General features: G+C 35.3%; 3 protein-coding genes across 3 annotated transcripts; 1 reads left to right on the top strand and 2 right to left on the bottom strand.

Annotated features, from left to right (window-relative positions):
• Positions 1-2611: 2611 nt before the first annotated feature.
• Positions 2612-6400, top strand: LOC21385047 (TATA box-binding protein-associated factor RNA polymerase I subunit B). The gene is made up of 4 exons (XM_010088251.2): positions 2612-3374; positions 4221-5057; positions 5200-5333; positions 5556-6400. Exons 1-4 carry the CDS (start codon positions 2735-2737, stop codon positions 6228-6230), a joined length of 2286 nt encoding a protein of 761 aa, XP_010086553.1. The 5' UTR covers positions 2612-2734; the 3' UTR covers positions 6231-6400.
• A 2790-nt stretch (positions 6401-9190) lies between these two features.
• LOC21385046 (zinc-finger homeodomain protein 9) lies at positions 9191-10647 on the bottom strand. Its single transcript, XM_010088250.2, has one exon. It carries the CDS (start codon positions 10485-10487, stop codon positions 9363-9365), a length of 1125 nt encoding a protein of 374 aa, XP_010086552.2. The 5' UTR covers positions 10488-10647; the 3' UTR covers positions 9191-9362.
• An 8959-nt stretch (positions 10648-19606) lies between these two features.
• On the bottom strand, positions 19607-19891 carry LOC21385044 (CLAVATA3/ESR (CLE)-related protein 45). Its single transcript, XM_010088248.1, has one exon. It carries the CDS (start codon positions 19889-19891, stop codon positions 19607-19609), a length of 285 nt encoding a protein of 94 aa, XP_010086550.1.
• Positions 19892-20191: the final 300 nt, after the last annotated feature.

Below are 20191 nucleotides of genomic sequence, written 5' to 3'. Positions count from 1 at the left end.
CTAAGATTTCTTTTAAGTCATTCAAAGTAAAGTGTTTCAAGCTTAACTATTTTCTCCTTTCTTTAACAAGTAAATATTTAAAAGTTAAGACAACTATGATGGCCCGTGAGGGGTCGTTAGTGTAACGCCACTAAATGGAGACAAAGCTCCAATATATAAGCCATTGAAGCGAATTCGGCCACCATGAGTAGAATAACCATAAAACACAATGCTACACTAAATTGAAACCGCAGTGGAGAGAGCAACCATTCGCCAGTGCATGAGATCCATGCTTCACTACTGCTTGCCGCCAAATAAAACATGCCACACACCTAAATTTTCACAACTCCATATGAATCCCCTAAGAAACAGATCCACTCAAGTGCCCGCATGCTTCTCGCCGACGTACACAATCAGAATTCCGTCCGTGACGCTGAGCAACCATCCACTTTTGCCTCCGATCCTCAAAATCGTCTTCATGAAAATGAAAAAGCCCTGACTCTTGATGGTACAGAACCTCCAGACCACAGTCTGGCTTAGAGTTGTCAAACGTGCTGTGTCGGGCCGGCATGACACGTCTGACCCCAGGCCCGTGGCGGGCCTAGGCTGTGCCATGGCCGGGCCTGAGGAGAAACTCTCAAGTCCGAAACTGGCCCGCAGCCCTAGTCCATAAGGGCCGGGCCTAGGCCCAGGCCCTTGTAAATTTTTTTGCAAAATTTAATTAAAAAAATAAAATATATCATATGCCCCCAAAAGAAATGATTTTATTGAATTGAGATACTACAAATAAGTACACATAAATGACTGTCTCGCTAAAAACCTTGCCAAGTAAAATTCGTGGGGAGATCGGGACAAAACCTTAGCAAAGGAAAAAAGAGTGCAGTATTCTAGGATAAGTAAATTACAAAACCTAAGTGCTTCAAGAAGATTATGTTATTTATAAGTTAGAAAAATAGTATTGCATTGAATCATCCGTATGTTGTTATTTTCGTCTTTTGGCATCTTCCCAGTCTTTAACGAACATTAGCCCCTCTAAGAATTCTGGATGCATTTTGCTTCTCTTCTCATCAAGAATTTGGTTGCTTGCACTAAATGCTTGCTCTAATGCTACCATTGACACTGGAGTTGTCAGAATGTCACGAACTATTACGGACAGTGTTAGAAAACGATCGGTCTTGCTCTTCCACCACTGTAAGATGTCCAGTTTGTCGTCATCAATTACAAACTAGAGATTGTCTCATTGTATAAAACACTTTCATGCAATCAGAATGAATTGTGTTTCTACTTACCCGTTTAAATTGCAGGCAGAAAGTCGCCTGTATGAATTCTTCAAACAACGCATCATCTGCATAAGAAAGAGGTAATTCGGCACTAGCTAGAAATTTAGCTAGTGCCTAACGAGCACGTTGTGCATCATATGTAAAATTTTACAACCCTTGTGATGTGAGTGATAGTGTTTATTGGCAGGAGTCCACACTGCCACCTTAGTGCAATGATAGACATTCTTTTCAATGTCTATCTAGATGACCAATACCCCCACCTTTTTATTAGAAAAGTACTTTTTACAAAGCTTACATACCACACGAATTTTTATTTCACCTGTTTTTGGATTTGGTCGGGGCTTCTCTGTGAAATGCTGCCATGCAGGAGAAGTTTGTGGTCTTTTTCCCCTGCTGCGTTCTCTAACTTTCTCGTTGTACACTGAAGCATTATCAAACGGAGCATTTTTCGGTTCAGTAGGGGTAGGGTTAGGAGACATCATTTCATCCTCAAAAAATGGCTCATCACCAAGCTCAATAAGAGCAGTGAAATCAGGGAAGTTTGATACGGTCATTTTTCTGAAAATTGATTGAACTTAAACTTTGTAAATGAAAGAGCAAGAAAATGAGTGATCGCGAAAGAAAAGCTTAGAATCAAAATCAAAGAGACAAGATGAGAGATAAAATGAGAGTGTGATGAGAAGTTGAGAGTAAATTGTTGTATGGGATTTAGGGTGAAATTAAAGAGTATTTATAGGAGATTTTGTGGACTTTTTTTGGATTGTGACCGTTGGGCCCTTCGAGGGCCTGGGCCGAGCCGAATCTGGGCTTGGGCTGAACTGGGCTTGGGCCGAACTGGGCTTGGGCCGGGCTTAGGCCGCAGGCCTTCACAGGCTTGGGCTGCGGGCTGAGAAGCCGTGACCCAACCCTAGCCCATCAAATATGTCAGGCTGACACGGCCCGTAACAGTACCAGACCATACAGAATCTGAAACTATTATGGGTTGGGCCGGGCCGTACATGGACAAGCTGGCCCATTTGACAACTCTTGTATGGCTGAGAATAACATTTCCTCACGTGATTTATGCCTTTTCTTCCTACTACAATCTGTTTGGCTGAGAATAACATTGTCCGGCTTAGCATAGAACTTCTACGGAGCATTGATATTCCTCGCAGTCAAACAACCCCGCTGCCAAAAAAAAAAAAAAAAAAAAAAACGAAACTCAAAAAAAAAAAAAAAAAAAAAAACGAAACTCAAAAAAAAAAAAAAAAAAAAAAACGAAACTCAAAAAAAAAAAAAAAAAAAAAAACGAAACTCAAAAAAAAAAAAAAAAAAAAAAACGAAACTCAAAAAAAAAAAAAAAAAAAAAAACGAAACTCAAAAAAAAAAAAAAAAAAGAAGAACCCCCTCTTACTTTCTTCTGAAAGAACCCGCCGAAACTCTGCAATGAAACGTTCTCAATTCAAAACCCTAAAAGGCTTCAACCTTTCTGTCCAATGTCGGATCCACACGCGTGGACCTGCCACACGTGCGGCAATGCGGGGTTTGCGGACGGCTTCGACGGCTTCTATTACTGCCTCCGCTGCGGCTCCCAGGCGGAGGACATCATCGAAACCGGCGTCGCCGACGAGGACTTCGCCGACAAGGGCGGGACCGCCGGCGCTCCCCTCTACTCCGCAACCCACCGCCGAAACCGCCCCGTTGCTGCCTCCGCCATAAAAGCCGAGCCAATCTCCCAAGTGCAGTCCGCTACGCTCCAGTCCCAATTCTGGGCCGCTTTAACCCTCGACGACGACGGAGAGGGCGAAGGCGGCGATCGCTTCAATCGGGCGAGTATCAAGACGGAGGAGATTGAATTCGACGGCGTGGGACCCACGGGCCCGCGGGATTTCGGCTCGGTCGGGGAGAGCGTCCCGAGCTTCGAGGAGTATTACAGCGATATAAGGATTAGGTATGTGATGGGATTACAGCTGATGATCGAGTTCCAGTGCGAGGCTCTGGTCAGGGAGTTCAAGGTGAACCCGTTGATCTGCGGGTTGGCCGGGACCGTTTGGTTGCGATTCGTTGCGGGAACTAGGGTTTTCGATGACGGCTGGGTTGATGAATCCATTAACGAGTCCGAGAGTCAGCAACAAGGTTAGTTTCAGATTCAAGTTTTAACTTTTATTAGTTCTATGTATTCTGAAAAGCAAATACTTATGAATGGACTAAAGCAGCATCCAGTTTTACTCATTTTCTAGTATGAATATGTCAATTTAAGTTAACAATGACAACCCATGTTTTTATCCTTTTTTCCCTCTTTTTTCGGTTATTGTGTTTGATTCTTGGAATCGGTTCTGTTTCTTTGCTATGTTAGTTATATATGAGGATGAATATTTGCATTGCGTCATAACTTATTCTGTTATTCTAAACAATAGTTGATGGAAGAGAGATTGTTTTGAAATCGAAGTATGGATCCAGGCGTTGAAGATATAGGACCTAAACGAACATTATGATTTTAAAGCTTTTGTTGCGTGATTTTCAAATTCGATCTTATTTCTAATTTCGATTCAGATAAATGGGAGCAACACTAGATAAGTTGACTGTCAAATTCAGATACTTCTTTGTTTCTTTATTATGTTGATTATAAAAGAGTAAATAAGATAGTTGAATCCTATCATAATTTGGTTGCTTCTTTTCTGTTTCTGTACTTCTTTGTTTCTTTATTATGTTGATTATGAAGAGTAAATAAGAGAGTTGAATTCTATCATAATTTGGCTGCTTCTTTTCTGTTTCTGTTGTTAGATGGCAATTCTGTTTCGTGTTCACAAAGCTCCATGCTTCTTGTGTCGTGAGATTTATTGCTTAATGAGGTTTTTTTTTGGATCTTTTTAAACATCTTTCCCGTACGTGAAACAAAAGGATATCATGTGTTATCTTCTTCATTCTGGTGGTCGTTCTTCTTTGACTATATTCTTAATTAATGAGTTCTGGTTATTTTAGGAGAACCACCACAAGATTTCAAGCCACGAGCTAAATATGGTTCAGAACCTCACAATATGTATGGTCAGAGAGCAGTAATGATATGGTTTAGATCATTAAGAAAGAAGATTCCGCTATCTTATACTTTAGGAGTTTCATTTCTGGCTTGTCATCTTGCCAGGGAACCGGTCCTAACAACGGATATTGTAAAATGGTCACTGGAAGGGAAAGTTCCGTACTTTGCTGCTTTTGTTGAAATTGAAAAGCACATGGGACAAAGATCTAGCGGTTGTCCAATAAGTACAACTCTTATGTTTAGGCCAAATGAATCTGTTACGGCACAGAAGCTAGAATCACTCTCTGCATCCATTGCCGACTCTGTAGGTTTGGCTTTACCTCCTGTGAACTTCTATTCGATTGCTTCACGCTATCTTCGGGAGTTATCTATTCCTTTGGAAAAGATTCTTCCTCATGCACGCCGAATGTATGAGTGGTCAATGCCTCCAGATTTATGGTTGTCAACAAATGAACTGAGGCTTCCTACTCGTGTTTGTGTAATGTCAATGCTGATTGTTGCAATAAGAATTCTATACAACATTCATGGTTTTGGAGAATGGGAGAAGAGTTTGTGTAGGCGTCACACTTGTTCCACATCTAAGGGGACAGAAGACTCAGAACTCAAACCTGATCTTGACGTGAAAGAATGTGCTGGGAAGGGTTCTGGTTCTCCTCAAATTTTAGATGATTCTGGAACAAACCCGGGTAGAGACACATCACATGCTCAGAAAACTGAGTTGGATGCTGCAAAGCTTTTATGCGATCTTGAAGCAAGATATCGTGGGATTAATGAAACCTATGGTAAATATGTTTTTATTTTATAATTCTTATTCTTTACTTTGAGGAGGATATTGCTTTTGGGTTTCTTCCTTTTCTTATCTTCCCCACCTTCCACTTTTAGCTTGACAGTTTAAAATTTTAATATTTTGTTTCACCTTGATAGAATACTCCAAGGACTTGCCATCATATCTTCAATTCTGCAAGGATGTGGTCTTTGCTGGATTAGAACCATCCTTCGAGGATTACGAGGAAAAGAGACTAATAGAAGAATTATGGGACTTTTATTGGAGTGAAAGGGTAAGATATAACTTGAACACCAACATTGATGTTTTTTTTTTTTTTTTTCCTTATAGAACTTGTGCGTGTAATGTACGTTGATAAGTTTGAATTGCTTAAATCTGTCTAATTAGCTTAAAAGCACACTTTTGGATATGAATACTATTGAAGACCTTCTACTTGACAAGAAGTTTCCACGTTATGACAACACAGTTCCGTGATGACATTTTTGTTATAATTCAGGATTCCAAGACAGCAGTTCAAGAAGAAGCGCATGGTAGTGAAGCTGTTACGCAAAAGAGAGCTAGGGTTGATGTAGAGTGTAGAAGTTTCCCTTTCAAAGAGAACAAGAGGTTCAGGGATAAAGGGTGTGTTGGTGATCCGTCCCCGTATAATGGTAGTCGAAGTGCAGGTGATCAACATAGCGAAAACAGTGATCAGTTTGACAGTTCTCAGGATGATCAAATCTCAGAACAGAAGGACCAAACTTCAGCTGACAGTCTCAAAGATGAAACAGCAGATACTCTCAAAGATGAAACATCAGAGATTCTTAAAGATGAAGCCATTAGGCTATTGAAATCAGATTTTGAAGAAAACAGGTTCTATTACATCCCGCCGAGGGTCAACCCCAAGAGATTTGATTATCTTCATTATGCAAGGAAGAAAGATGAAGGCGCATTGACTTACGTTGCCCACGCGGATTACTACATATTGCTTCGTGCTTGTGCTAAGGCTGCCAAAATTGACATTCGGTTGATGCATATTGGGGTATTGAGTTTTGAGAGGAGGCTGGCTTGGATTGAACAAAGGATCAACCATTGCTTGCATTTGAAGCCTGCCACTGTTTTCTGTGAATTTTGTAACTATCTAGGAAATGCTTCAGTAGAGTCCCTTGGACTTTCGAATCTGAATATATGAGTTCTTTTGTTATTACTATTATTTATTTTTTTTAATCATTTTGATTTTTTTATATGGGTATTACTAGAGAATATCAAACAGAGGAGAGGGGAAAAGGAGGGAAAAAAAAAAGGATGCACGTCATGTGAATAGGAAAGAAAACATCAGGAGCTCTTAAACTCTTCAGGCTAGGGACCACTGTGAAAACTATTAGGATGTTTTATCAAGTTTTGGCTACAGAATAGTGTAATAATTAGTTCATTACTTAAGAAAATAAATTCAATTATAAGCTATTTGACAGAAACATTAGTGGTTTGATATTAAATTTATTTGATAGAAACGCTGGTTCTTTTTGATGTTATATTAAGAAATGTTTAAAATATGAAATATAGTAACTACCAAAAACCATCCAAGAAATGGTCTAAACTGCGGTTGAATACGTGGTCGATCCCATTATAATAAATGATCCGATCTAAGTAAGAATTTTTCCAAACCGCTAGAACTGTTTGTTCTGAAAAACCTGACCGTTTGAGATCGGACTAGACTGTGTGTAGCCCTTGTTTGTAAAGTTGTTAACCCGAGAGATTGTTGTTTGAAAAAGATGTTGTCGTTTTATGAGTTGTTGTTTTATCAGTTGTCGTTTTCTGTTGTTTTTAAGTTGTTGTCGTTTTGAAATTTTCATATAGTTGTTATTGTTCTTCAAAATGTTGTCGTTTGTATAACGCATCTTACCTTTTGCAATTATTGTTTTTGGAACTGCTGTATTTTAAAATATTCTTGACGTTCGTGAGATATGTTGTCCACTTTGAATTGTTGTCGTTTTATAATCTATTGTCGTTTTCTTGATAAGTAAGTTATCGTCTTCAAATCAAAATAATGTTCATGTATCTTTCCCGTATACGGTCTCATGTTTTGCCAGACTTATTGTCGTTCTTGTAAATCTCTAACGTTTTAAGATTTGCTGTCGTTTCTTGAAGTCATTTTTATGTTATTGTCGTTTTTATGATATTTTGTCGTTTTTAAGTAGTTGTCGTCTGTGACAGGATTTTGTATTTTTAACATGTTATTATTGGTTGTATGACAAATTTGTTCTTCCTTCTCGTTTTGTTTATTTCATTTTATTTCTTTATGGAAGGGTTCTAGAAACTAATGTGGTAAGATATGTATACAACGGGAAGGATATAAACGGCCGAGAGGCAGGTGGATCATTTGCGTTTTGCCAATGCCCTCTCTCTTGTGAGGTGCTAGCAAATTATTACGAGATCAGAGCATTTGTGTCCATGCTAATTTTTAAAGCCATTGTCGCGTTTTGATTTTTTGATTTTTCATTTTTTTTGTTTTGAGAATCCTTTTGAATTCGCTTTCATTTCACCAAAATCATTTCTTTTTGCCGTTCAAAAAAAAAATCTTATGCTTTTTGTAAGGGATGTCGTTTCTTAATTAAGCATTGTCGTTTAGAAGATATCTTGTCGCTCTTTAAAGTCAATGCTTATGCTGTTAGAGATATTGTTGCCTTAAAATATCCGTCGCATTTAGTGTTCTTATATTCTTTCTTTGTATTTTTTTTTTCCCTCCTCCGAATATACTCTTGGTTTGTTAGGACAAATGGCAAGTAAAGCAAGGAAAGGAGATCATGTTCTCCGCGTCCGGATATTATTTATTTATTCATTTATTTATTATATTTTAAAGGGACAAACCATTTTCATAATTTATCTATTTTTTTGCCAATTGTAGTATATAAATATATATATGTATATGTGTGTGTGTATCTATATATATTGTTCTTTGGTCCACCAACTTCAAAAAGAGGCCGCCACATAGAAAAGGGTAAGGATGTAAGGAGATATGAGAAGAGAATACGTGGCAATTCAGAATGTCGTTGCACAAAATAGTGATTTTTTTTTTTTTTTTGCTAATCAAAATAGTGATTATTTAATTGTGAAATTACACATTATATTCTTCTACCAAAATTTTGATCTATCAACTAATGCGTCTACTTTTTAGTCATACAATTTTTTTTACTTTTAAATGCGAGGATATATCTGACTCTAACCGATACTAGCTACATCATGAATTAATACTTAAAAAAAAAATCTCATTAAATAATTGGTGATCCTAACTTTACTCATTAAAATAAAAAACTAGATTACTGGCCTTTTTCTCTCTTATTTTACAAGGTTATCATTGGCAGGATCAGAGAAACAACACTTTGCCGCTTTAATTAGCCAACCAAATAAGGAAAGGTGGCAGTACTTTGGGCACATCTTTCATCACCTATCTTTAATTAACAAAAGCCTGCTTGCCTTAAAAGCTCCATGTCCAGAAAGATAATATACAATAATATTAGACAAATCTCATCACAAATTGATCTCGATAATAGTGGACGCCATAAGACCACACCAGAACATAACATTTCAAAATACTATACTAATCGAGGTTGATAATATTAGTCCATTTTTAGAAAGGGATCCCACATTAAAAATAAAAATAAAAAAGAAAAGAAAACCTATTTCGAATCCCATTCTTTATTATAGAATTTTTTTTTTTTTTTTTTTTTTGTGGGGTAGAATAGAGAAATTTTGCTGACATAATAGTAATGATAATAACTGATATATAATTGTGGGCGATAAGAAAAAGTCATTGATGTGGGCGTGCTTCAATGAAGGTGCACCAAACAAGAGCAGTGCCATTATCCCCAACATGACAAGATTTTGATATTTCTGCACAAGTAGGAATGCTCTATAAATGAATCGCGACAGATTTGCAGATGCCATATTTCAACAAGTTGCACCCAAAGTACTTATTACAAAACCTAATTAAATAATTCTTGAGCTGTGACAGAAAAAAAAAATTTAAGCAAAAAAAGGAAAAAAAAAAAAAAAGAGACACAAAATGAAATCATCATTGATTCATGCATGAAGATGAAAATGTAAGCATTATAATGAAAAGAAAGAGTAAAAGATCTATTTTTTTTCGTTTCAAATTCTAAAAGTTCACATTTTGAACCTCTCTAGGCAGTCAGTGGACATTAATCACAAGGTAACAGAGAGAAATCATGGAAGGTAAAAAAAGAAAAGAAAAAAAAAAGAAATTAACTTGTGTAACAATTAAGCATAGACTTTTTGTCTTATCTCTCTCTCTCTCTCTCTTGATTCATAGAGAAGAAGACGACCCATTAGCGAAAAAATTGAAATTAGCTTTTCTATGATCTTCTTCATCATCTTTCTCAATATCAGTAGTATCTTCTTCGTGAGGATTATGATGATTATCGTCAACATTAGTGCCATTATTAATAACATTACGGCTAATTAATAATCCTCTGTCTGCAGATGACGATGACGATCTCTTCCCAAGAGTGTGCTTGTTGTTGTGCATCCAAACCTTGAGAACCCCTTTACGAATACCAACCTCATTACAAAACTCCTCCACAACTTTTTCCTCGCTCCTCTGCATTTTCCACCCCAGTTTCTCGGCAAACAAACACATCTTCTCCTTCTGCTCCTGGCTGAACTTGGTCCTGAACCTCTTCCTTGCATTCGAAACATTAGTGATATTGCCGTTCTCCGCGCCGCTCATCTTGTGAGCCGTCGGATTCATCAAGTTCTGATATTGCTCATCGGACGGCCGAGATAAGCCGGAGCTGAGAGCCAGCAGTATCTGCGGCGGAGAAGCGAAGTAGGAGGAGGAGGAGTAGTTGGGCGGGAGGTGGGAAACCGACGGCGGAGAGTGTGGGCTGGGAGTTGGGCTTGGGGTCGGGGATGGGCCGGGGCTGGAGCTTCGGGCCGGGCTGAGGCTGGGGCTTGGGCTTGAGTTCCGGCGAAGAAGAAGCGGCGGCGGCGGCCGGGAGGGGAGGAGGTGGATGCCGGTGGTGACGTGGCGAGGGGGGTGGTATAAGTCTTCGGGGTGGCGGCGGTGGAAATTGCGGTGGCAGCCGCAGGCGGCGCATTTTAGCGAGGTGGGGTCGGAGAGGAGAGAGGAAGGGGAGGGCATGAACTCGCCGCAGCCGTCGAGGGCGTGGCCGCCGATGGTGGCGGCGTGGTTCTTGAGGCATTCGCGGTAGGAGTAGGAAACCACAATTTTTGGCGGTTGCTGGCGGTTGAAGGAGCCGTTAATGGCGGCGAAAGATAACGACTTTATGGGCTGAGGAAAGAGCGGTGGTTGTGGCGGCGGAGGTGGCGGCGGCGGCGGTGGGGTTTGGGAATCTGTATTTGGGGAAGTGTTGGTGGGTGTGGGGGATATTGGTGGTGATGATGATGATAAATCCATGGCTCGGACCATATGGTAATGGTAATAGTAGTGCTAGTACTACCTTAGTGTTTGTATTTGTTTGGGGGTGTGGGGGTTAGGGTTTTTTTTTTTCGATAATTTATTTTAATTTCATCTGGTGAAGAGGAGGTGGAGGAGAAGGCCTATTGTTTTGTGAGTGAAGATGAGATAATAAAATAAAATAAAATAAAAAGAAAGTCGACAATCATGATCATGATATGTATTATATATAGTTGATGTTGGAGCCTAATAATATATAAAATGATCAGAAGGGATATGACGAGTACATGAAGAGTAGTAATATATGATAGTGAAACAATGCTTATTCGCCAGACACACACACACACATATTTATATTTGTAACCATAGGTTTGAGGGTTCTTATGTGATGGATAAATTGTAATAATACTTAATACCGGCACATGACAAAATGAACGGTCAGATGAGCCTTATTGAGTGATATCTATGGAGATGGTGAATGATATGAGGACAAAAATAGAATATCAAGATTAGCTCATACGTTTAGCATTGACACAGAAAACACCAAAGAAAATCTCTTGTTTTGCGGGAGTATTATAATGGTGTTACGTATGTGATTCCATGTGTTAGTTATGACCAATACATTTTTATGGAGTATTTTTTTTTTTTTTTTTTTTAGCAAAGTGTGTAAAATAAGATATTAGTTGGGGTTAATAAAATGCATAGTACATCATTTCAAAAATAAAATAAAATAAAATGCATAGTACAAACAGGACATATTGGCCCTTTTCGCAACGTGGACTTCCACTGCAAAGAAATGCTCTATAATCCTGCAAGAGCCTAGAAGCCCAGCTACAATCTACATTGCATTCAGTTGAATTTCTTGCACTCTTACGCGCACTCATGTCTGCCCCCACTACTATTGAAGAACATTCTGTCATGCAATTTGCATTGGTTATAAAAAAAAAATGGAAAAAATTAAGTAATTTTTTAAGCAATTTAAGGTGATGGTTATAATCATGTCTTAGATTTAGATATTAAGAGCCCGTTTAGTTAGCTGATTTGAATTTTTAATTTGAGTTGGGATGTGACTTTATATGAGAGTTTTTTACTGTAGTAAAAATGTTAGACGTGTCTGTTTCTGAGAGCTTTTTACTGTAATAAAACTCAAATTTTAAACTCGAATCAGAGAAATGAACTAGACCTTAATATTTGCCAGATTTAGGATAATTTAGAATTCAAGTTCTAAACTTGGCGATTAAGTAGAATCATGTTCTCGATTTCTTTAATACATCGGTTTCTTTTCAAGTTCTAAACTTGGCGATTAAGTAGAATCATGTTCTCGATTTCTTTATTGGTTTCTTCTTACTTTAATACATCGGTTTCTTTTTACTTTAATACATCGGTTTCTTTTTACTTTAATACAATTAGAAATGATGCAATTTCAATATAACACATAAAAGTTTATGTAGTGCTTAAGAGAGGTTGGTTAACATTGACTTTTACACTCTTGACACATGATGGAAAAAAATTGACGACGACCTTTTGGTTAACTTGTCTTTTAGATATAAAACTAAGTACACAAAAAGTGGGAAAACAAATAATTAGCAAGAAAAAATAAAATAAATAAAAGATATAAAGGAAAACGTTAAATTGGGATTAGGGGGCCACCTTTAAAAAGAGGTAAAGAATGATTTTCATGCCACCTTCAATTATCATTTCTCTACGCTTTAACATTTTACAAATAAGCAATGAAATGAGACCACACACGCAACGTTTCGTTCCCTTTATTTTATTTTCTTTTCCTTTTGTTTTGATTAAATCTGTTTGCATATGCCACGTTTAAGGTCTAATTGTCAGTTTATGGATCAATATTTCATCTTGATTCAATGTTTTGGATGGCAAATCACATTTAAGAATCAAGATGAAATCATTAAGAGAATAAATACTTGCTTTGAGTGAAAGCTCGCATTTGACAGTGAGGTTTGCTTGTAAAATGATACAGATGTAGTAAAGAAAGACCATAATTGTACAACTGTTCTATAATTAAGATTGCTTTTAAGCACAAGGCAAAAGATTAGAGATTCATGCCGGTTATATGTTCGTTTTTAATTAATTAATTAATTATTTTATCACTTTATCACAATCTATTTCTACTAACATAAAGAAACCTAAAATCAGCTTAACTTGAGCAATATTTGTCAGGTTAATAAGACGTATGATTTCGGCCTCATCACGGATGATGAGAATTGATCCTTAAATACTAAATGAGAGAGTCTTCAATCTTAATAGATTGTCCCTCATTATGTCATCACTACCGGTTATATGCAGCACAAGATATGGGTATTAATGAAAAGAAACGAGGTTGCACTTTTTTGCCATCAACAATGTACATTTAGTAAACGTGAAAAAGTAATTTTTCTATCCTTAAATCTTGGAAGAAATATGTTAAATTAAACCATATATGCTAATTGCTAAATCGAAAACCTTGTACCAATTTGAATTTTGAGGTACACATCGACTTATTTTGAAATATTAATGAGTCATTTTGTTGAAAGAATTTAAATTCAGATTCATGGCTAAATTAATATTTTCTTACAAAAAATAAAAAAAGATTTGAACTTATTGATGTGACATTTAAATCTTTAAAATAAAAAATTTCTAAACTCACATTCCCGTTGAGTTCTTAAGATTTGAGCCCAATTTTAAACTTCACAATTTAAAACTCAAAAAAAATCTAAAGTTTAAACTCACCGTGATTACTCAAAAAAAAAATTTAAAATTTAAACCCACCGTGATTTGACTCTTTTACTAACGAATCCTAAAACATTTGCTTATTACCTTAATACAATATTTCATCAACCTGACATTGAAGAAGAGGAAAAACAGTAAATCGTTATCAGATTAATGAACTACAAATCTACTTCAAGACACATTTCAAACTTTCAAGGAAATTAAGCGTCACCTAATTGTGAATTTAATATTGTTTTGAGAATCATACCTATGTCTCTGCCCTTCTTGCTATCAAATTGAGGTAACCGTTTTTTTTTTTTTTTTTTTTGGGTTTGATAGAAAAATGAGTCCCTAAAACCACATACATTGACAAGACATTTATTGCCATAAATTCTATGCTGTGAATTGAAAGATGGGATCAACCAACTGTTGAAAAAAGCATGTGTGTTGTCTCACATCAAAAATAGATAAAAATATGAAATAATTTATATATAAATGAAAGGATTTAAGACTTAAAAGGTTAATTTTTTGAGTTAAGTTGAGTTTCTAAAGTGTGTTAGGTCAGTTTCACATGTTGTGTCTCATCAACAAGTGGTATTAGAGTCGATGGTTCTTTCAGGTAAAGCAATCACACTCGGTTACAGTTGCAAGCACGAATGGTAGAGCATTTGGTAGGCTCGTATGGTTTCGGCTCTCTTTCCCATGCTCGAGTTGGATCCCGTTAAAAGTGTGATGCTTGGACGTGTTGACTACTTAAAACTTTGGTTCGAGGGAGAGCTTGGTGAACACAGATATGAGGGAGAGATTGTTGAGAAAAATGTATGTGTGTGTTGTCTCACATAGAAAGTAGATAAAGATGTGAAATGATTTATATATATAGAATGACCTAAGACCTAATAAGTTAATTTTTTATGTCAAGTTTGACTCTTAAAGTGTGTTGCACTAATTTTGCATGTGGTGTATTCCCAACACAAACCCCAACTAAGTACACTCCAAGATGTGATACATTTTTATATCATATTTCAAATTTAGCCAAATTCTTAATCATGCATTATCTGAACCCAAAATTGTATACAGTAATATTAGTCTAATTAAAAATTCATAAGGGGTATTGAAATTCCCTTTCCCACGTTGATAAGACATGTTAAATCAGGTAATCCTTATAATCTAAGATATGAAGTATGAAAATTGCTGCGGGGTATTTGAAAGGACGTGATGACAAATTAATTAGTGCTTTACACTGATTGAATAAATAGACCACAGAATATGGCCTTAGCCGAGTTAGGAGTCAAAAGTCTCTCAATGGCCTAAAACAAAATGTTCTCTGACAATCATGTCATCTTCAAGAAGCACGCGCATTTGCAAAATGACGCAAAATCTAGCAAAAGAAAAAAATAATAATAAAAGGACACCAAATCTAATTAGATTCTACTTTTAATTAGATAGCTTTGTCGCATTAATGTTAGGTAATTCAACATTGTTAAATTGGTAGTTATCTGATTTATATATCCAATAATAAATCTTTAGCTAACTCAATTTATGTTTAAAAGATTAAACAATGATGTATATATATATATATATATATATATTTTTTAAGAAAAAACTAAAGGAGCAAGATGGGATTCAATTCAAAACGAGTAATATGTCGTTTATCAATTAGCTGAGGAAGTTATCATTAGCTTGTACTATTGAATAAAGGTACCCACTTCTTATTTGGTAGCATCTTTTAGATGCAACAGGATTGAGTAATGCCAATGTAATCTCTAGAAGTTGCTTCATTGGAATTAGCTTGGGATTTTAATGTTTGCAACGATTGTAATAAATAGCAGCTTTTCTTAACTAGGCAGAGATGTCTTTGGCTTTGCCGTTTTACACAAAAAAGAACCAGATTCCAATGTTCCACTGCTGCCCGGACAGAATGTGGGCCACCACGTCGGATCCACGGTGGTGCTAGTAAAACCGGATCTGGAAATATCATTTCTGTTTTATTGGCCAGCCAGGCAATTTAATCTAAGACGGTGAGAATAGAATGTGATGACACTGATAATGATATATATATATATTTTAGATTATTCTTTCTAGTACTTTAAATTTTAGATTCATTCTTAATTTACCTTTTAAATTTTAAAAACTTCCCATTTGTCTCTTGAATTTTGAGTTAATTTCACTTAATCTCTTTGATTAGAAATTTTACTAAAGAGATGAAAAAAAAAAGAAGATAGTGTGATTAATGTGGCCTTTTTCTTAGATTTTTGTTAAAAAGAAACGGAAAAAAAAATCACGTAACCATACTTAATTCCCTTATTTTCATCTTAATTTTAACTGAAATTATAACGAAATGAGTTATGCGTGATTAATTTAAAATTTAGAGAATAAAATGATAATTTTTAAAGTTTGAATATAAATTGAGAATGATCTCAAAATTCATGAACCACTAATGAGTATCCTATATTTTTTCACATGCAAAAAAAAAAGTGGGCCACATGAAAAAAAAAAAAAAAAACACAAGGCCCGTCAAATTGTCATCTGGTAGGAGATAGATAACATTAAGCACGGTTGTTATTATGGGTGGACAGCATCCACCTAAAAGCATTTATGTTCTTTCGTGCAACATTTCAGGTTACAAAAGATAAGACAAACGAGTGGAAGAAAACACAGAATAAAAATACTTTCACAACCAAATCCCCGCCGAAAGGAGCAAGCAAGAGATAAGCATTATCCCACCATTTTAGCGGAGGATGAATTTGCATGATTAATCATCCTTTCCATGATTTTGGTTTGTTAATTTTCTTTTATACCTGTCTCTTCTTTCGTTTTGTGTCACAATTCTCTCAAATCAACAAACAAATAGTCAAATTAAGAATTTGTCGTCTACTCTAGTCACACATTTGTCTATTTCTTAATTTGGATTACTTCTTATTGGATCGTTTTCAACGCAAATGTTAATACTAATTGTATATTTATCATCAAAAATTGTAATATAGTATGTTATTTTCATTTTTGTTTCAATGCATAATATTATTTAAAATGTTAAATCTATATTTTTCCATAATTAATAGCTTTAAAAGTTCTAAAAGTAAAATTTTATGCTTAAAATAATTAGAAAATGTAAAAGTTGTATTGATTATATGAAAAAGTAAACATTTCAACCAATAACAATCAAATGTTAAAATTCTCATATGCTGTATTTGGTGAGAAATTTGTCATAAATATAACATATGAGAAATTTAGCACAACAAATAGCATTGCATTAGAGAGTGCTTTTTTACACTAAAATATTAAATTTACAATTGACACATTAATTATAGCATTGTATTAGAGATGTTCTTAAAGAGCTAATCTTCAGTGTAATATTGTGAAACTTTAAATGTGTATATATATCCAAAGATTAAGCTCAGGAAAAAAAAAAAAAAAGTGGATTTTGAGATGAAAATATCAAGTTTCAGATTTACCGTCCCTAAAACAATACTAATCACATCTAAGAAAAAAAAAAAAAACGTTTGACAAAAAAAAATTATAATAATAATTTAACAATTTTTTATGATAGGCCTTACAAAAATGGACTATTAATAGTTTTTTTACTTTTTAGTTTTAGATTTATAAAAAATATAATGTGATTTTAACCGGATTTAACAGTTAAAAACTGAAAAGAGAAACTTTCTAATTTGACACAACAATCTAACATTCGTTATGATCCTTTGCAACTGTACTTGCAACTTTTAACCATATAGGCAGAACTTTTGTCATGGATGTTCATTATTGATTTATATATGTGTGTATATATTGCTAGTAAGAAAAGAGGATAAGTAATATTCTCACCCTTCCGCTTCTACCGTCATTTGACAATCTATTGGAACTGCAGATAGAATAGAAATGAACCTAACTCATAATTTTTGTGAACTAACATCCGAGAAGTTCAAAATCATATCAACTTAAATTATATTTAGATAGGTTGATAAGAAGCATATTTTCAACCCCGCAGTGAATAATGAGAATCTATCCTAGAATCAAATTATATTTAATCTAACCATTTCTTTAAAGATGAAACTTGTAGCATTTAGCTACTGTTCATCATCCAATCAAAAATAGACAAAACTAACTTGGCCAGTGCATAGGTCGTTTTGTTCACACCTGGACAAAACGGCAAGAACCATAATTAACGGAAGGTAAAAACATTGTTAATATCAGACACCCTCGATAGAAACTTATTTGGGCAATTAACAACTCAACAGCCCATAAACAGTCAACTGTCACTAAAACTACGCACTAAGCCACAAAACTAACGAAAATTAAGGGCAAATATTTTTATCTTAATAGGGTATTTATTAAGAATAAAGGATAAATGTCTAGATTTATACACTCTCAAAAATACATTCTCTATTTTTTTTTTTTTGAAAATTATTAAACTAATTAAGAAAATATTAGTTTGGTAACACCCAACCCAACTCTTCCTTGTGAGTTGTTGTGACGGTCTTGGACTCTATAAGTGCAAATTCAACCCAGCATTACCATGAGTGGGCCCAATAAATCCATTGTTTCCAGAGAAGTATTTGAAATGAAGTTACGACACTTTTTGATACTCGTATTCCATTCTATAACATATTTGGATTCTTTTTTTATTCTTCCTTTCAACTTCAAAATTGCTTTTTCGCTCAAGTTTTGAACATGATTCGGCACGAGTCACGACCATCACAAATATATGGTCAAATGGACAGAAATACCCTTTGAAGCGAGTTACAAAAGGGTATGTTTAGAGACAGAGCGGGCGGGACACAAATATAAAATTTTAGGATTTGCGGGTAACAATTTATAGAATTCGTTTTACGTATAAAACTGGAAGGAAAAGAAAAAAAAAAAAGAAAAAATTCCGCGTGGAGCCTACCTTTAGTTGTACGTGGCTTTACCTCTGGATATGTTTACTTAGCATGAACTAAAAAGAGTAAATTAAGAATGATAATTTAATTGCCTCCATCTAATATAAGGAATGAGGTTTGAGAAATGAGAATGTCAATTCTTGCACCTTTTAATATTTATTTCTCGTTGAAGGGAATAACTAATAAGTGTCAAATTTACTTATAAATTCAAAATGGATGGTTATTTAATTATGTAAAAAGACATTTTCATAATTGACAAGAATATCTACATACCAATATTTCATATGAAATCTGCTCAAAACTTCCAATGTTGCAAGTTTTTTCAAATTAATGTTATATCACAAGTTTTAAATTTTCAATATTTTATTTAGAGCCCTTGCACTCTTTGGAGATAAGAATAGAGTGATCAAACTTGTGGAAACAGTGAACAACTGTATGATTTTTTGTATTAATTTGGTATTTTTGAGTCATTATAAAGAGAGAGAGAAAACAAATGGATAACCATATAACATCTATTTGAAAAGTGGTGCCACTAAATTCTAAAACCATGAAAGAGAGATGCAGGCTTTCTTTTTAGAAAGATGCCATCAACTTTTGTAGCAATTTAGCTTGAAAATAAAGAAAAATAATTGGAAACATTAGAGTTTCTCTGGTTCTTTTCTTGTTGGCATGATTTAATTGTGGCCGTCAGTGCCAGTGTTACACCTCCCAAAACACCCTCAGAAAGAAGGTTCAGAAAATGACCAAAGGAAAAAGTGAGAGAAAAAAAGAAACAATTTGTTCTGTGCCATAACTATAATACGCTTTTATTTTTACATGTATAACTGACATATCACAATATGGGAACTTCAGTGAAAAATGTACCTATTAGTTGCGTTCTAACAGTTGAATCACATCGAAATTGCTTCGAAATAAAATAGTATATAATTTGACGAAATTTGATAAGAATATAACAGTATTTTTTTTTACCCTGCCGTATAATTTTCATATGAAATATTTTGCCTTCACATGGTTTGTATTGACTGAGCAAAGTGTTAAAAGTTGCGAAAAATTAACATGAAAGACAACAAGAGAATAGAAATAAGCTCACTGCACTTTAAATTTAAAAGAACTTTGAAAGAGTGGAGGATTACAAAAGAATTTCGCTATAATCCGCAAGAAACCGTAACACTAATGCAAACAGGAACAAAATGTTCTTCTTCCAAAATTTATAAAAACGGAAACAAAAAAAAAAAAAACGAAAACAAAAGAACTATATTTGATCGTCCCCGAAGGCCAAACCATAATCTGTGCAAACAGATTTATGATGATCTTGGCTTGAATTACACATGACTGGTTTAGTTGACACCTTTTGGCCGCTCTTGTTACTTATCTATACACATATCTCTCTATATAAAGAATAGCTTTGATCTTTGAAAGCTAAGAAGGAAGAAAACCAACCAGTACTCATCATGGAAGTTCACCAAGAAAGAAGAAACAATTCACCACTTTTTTTCTAGTTTCCCTTGCATTGCTCAAATCCTGCTCTACTGCTTCTAGTACTAGTCAAGACCTGTTGTGGATAGGATCAGAACCTCTCCCGACTTTTCTTTTGCTCGATCGATCAGGGTCGAACTTGTCATTTTGGCTGGACGATCTCTTCTTCGTGTTCATTCCGTCCATGTTGACAACCTTAAGAAAGCGGCGAATCTGAAGAAGTATCTGATTGTTTTCTTTGTGCTCTCCGAGGGCAGTGTCTATATTTCTCAGGCCAGAAACTTTATCCGGTTGAACTGATAGTAACCCGATACAAATGAGAAGAATGAGCACTCTATGAGTACTAAAAACCATGGTTTACTAATTAGAACAAAGAAGTAAGAAAATAAAATTACACTTGAACAAACAAAAGAAGAATGGGAAGTATCTTCTTCTTCTGTTTAGAGTAATGAGTAGAAATGAGGATGTTCTCTTGCTCTTTTATGTTTCAATCCTGTAGATATAAATAAGCAAGCCTGCTATTTAAGGCTAGTTGGATTGGGGAGAGAGGGGCTTTAAAAGGTAAAGCAGAGAGGGCCCCAAAGAGAAGAATTAAGAGGAAATTTATTTTAGATTCAGGCCAAATCATAAGCCTGCAATCTAAGCAAAAAAAAA

Source organism: Morus notabilis, unplaced genomic scaffold (genome assembly GCF_000414095.1).
Source record: "Morus notabilis unplaced genomic scaffold, ASM41409v2 Scaffold1817, whole genome shotgun sequence".
Taxonomy (NCBI): domain Eukaryota; kingdom Viridiplantae; phylum Streptophyta; class Magnoliopsida; order Rosales; family Moraceae; genus Morus; species Morus notabilis.
This window is presented reverse-complemented; position numbering and strand designations above follow the sequence as displayed.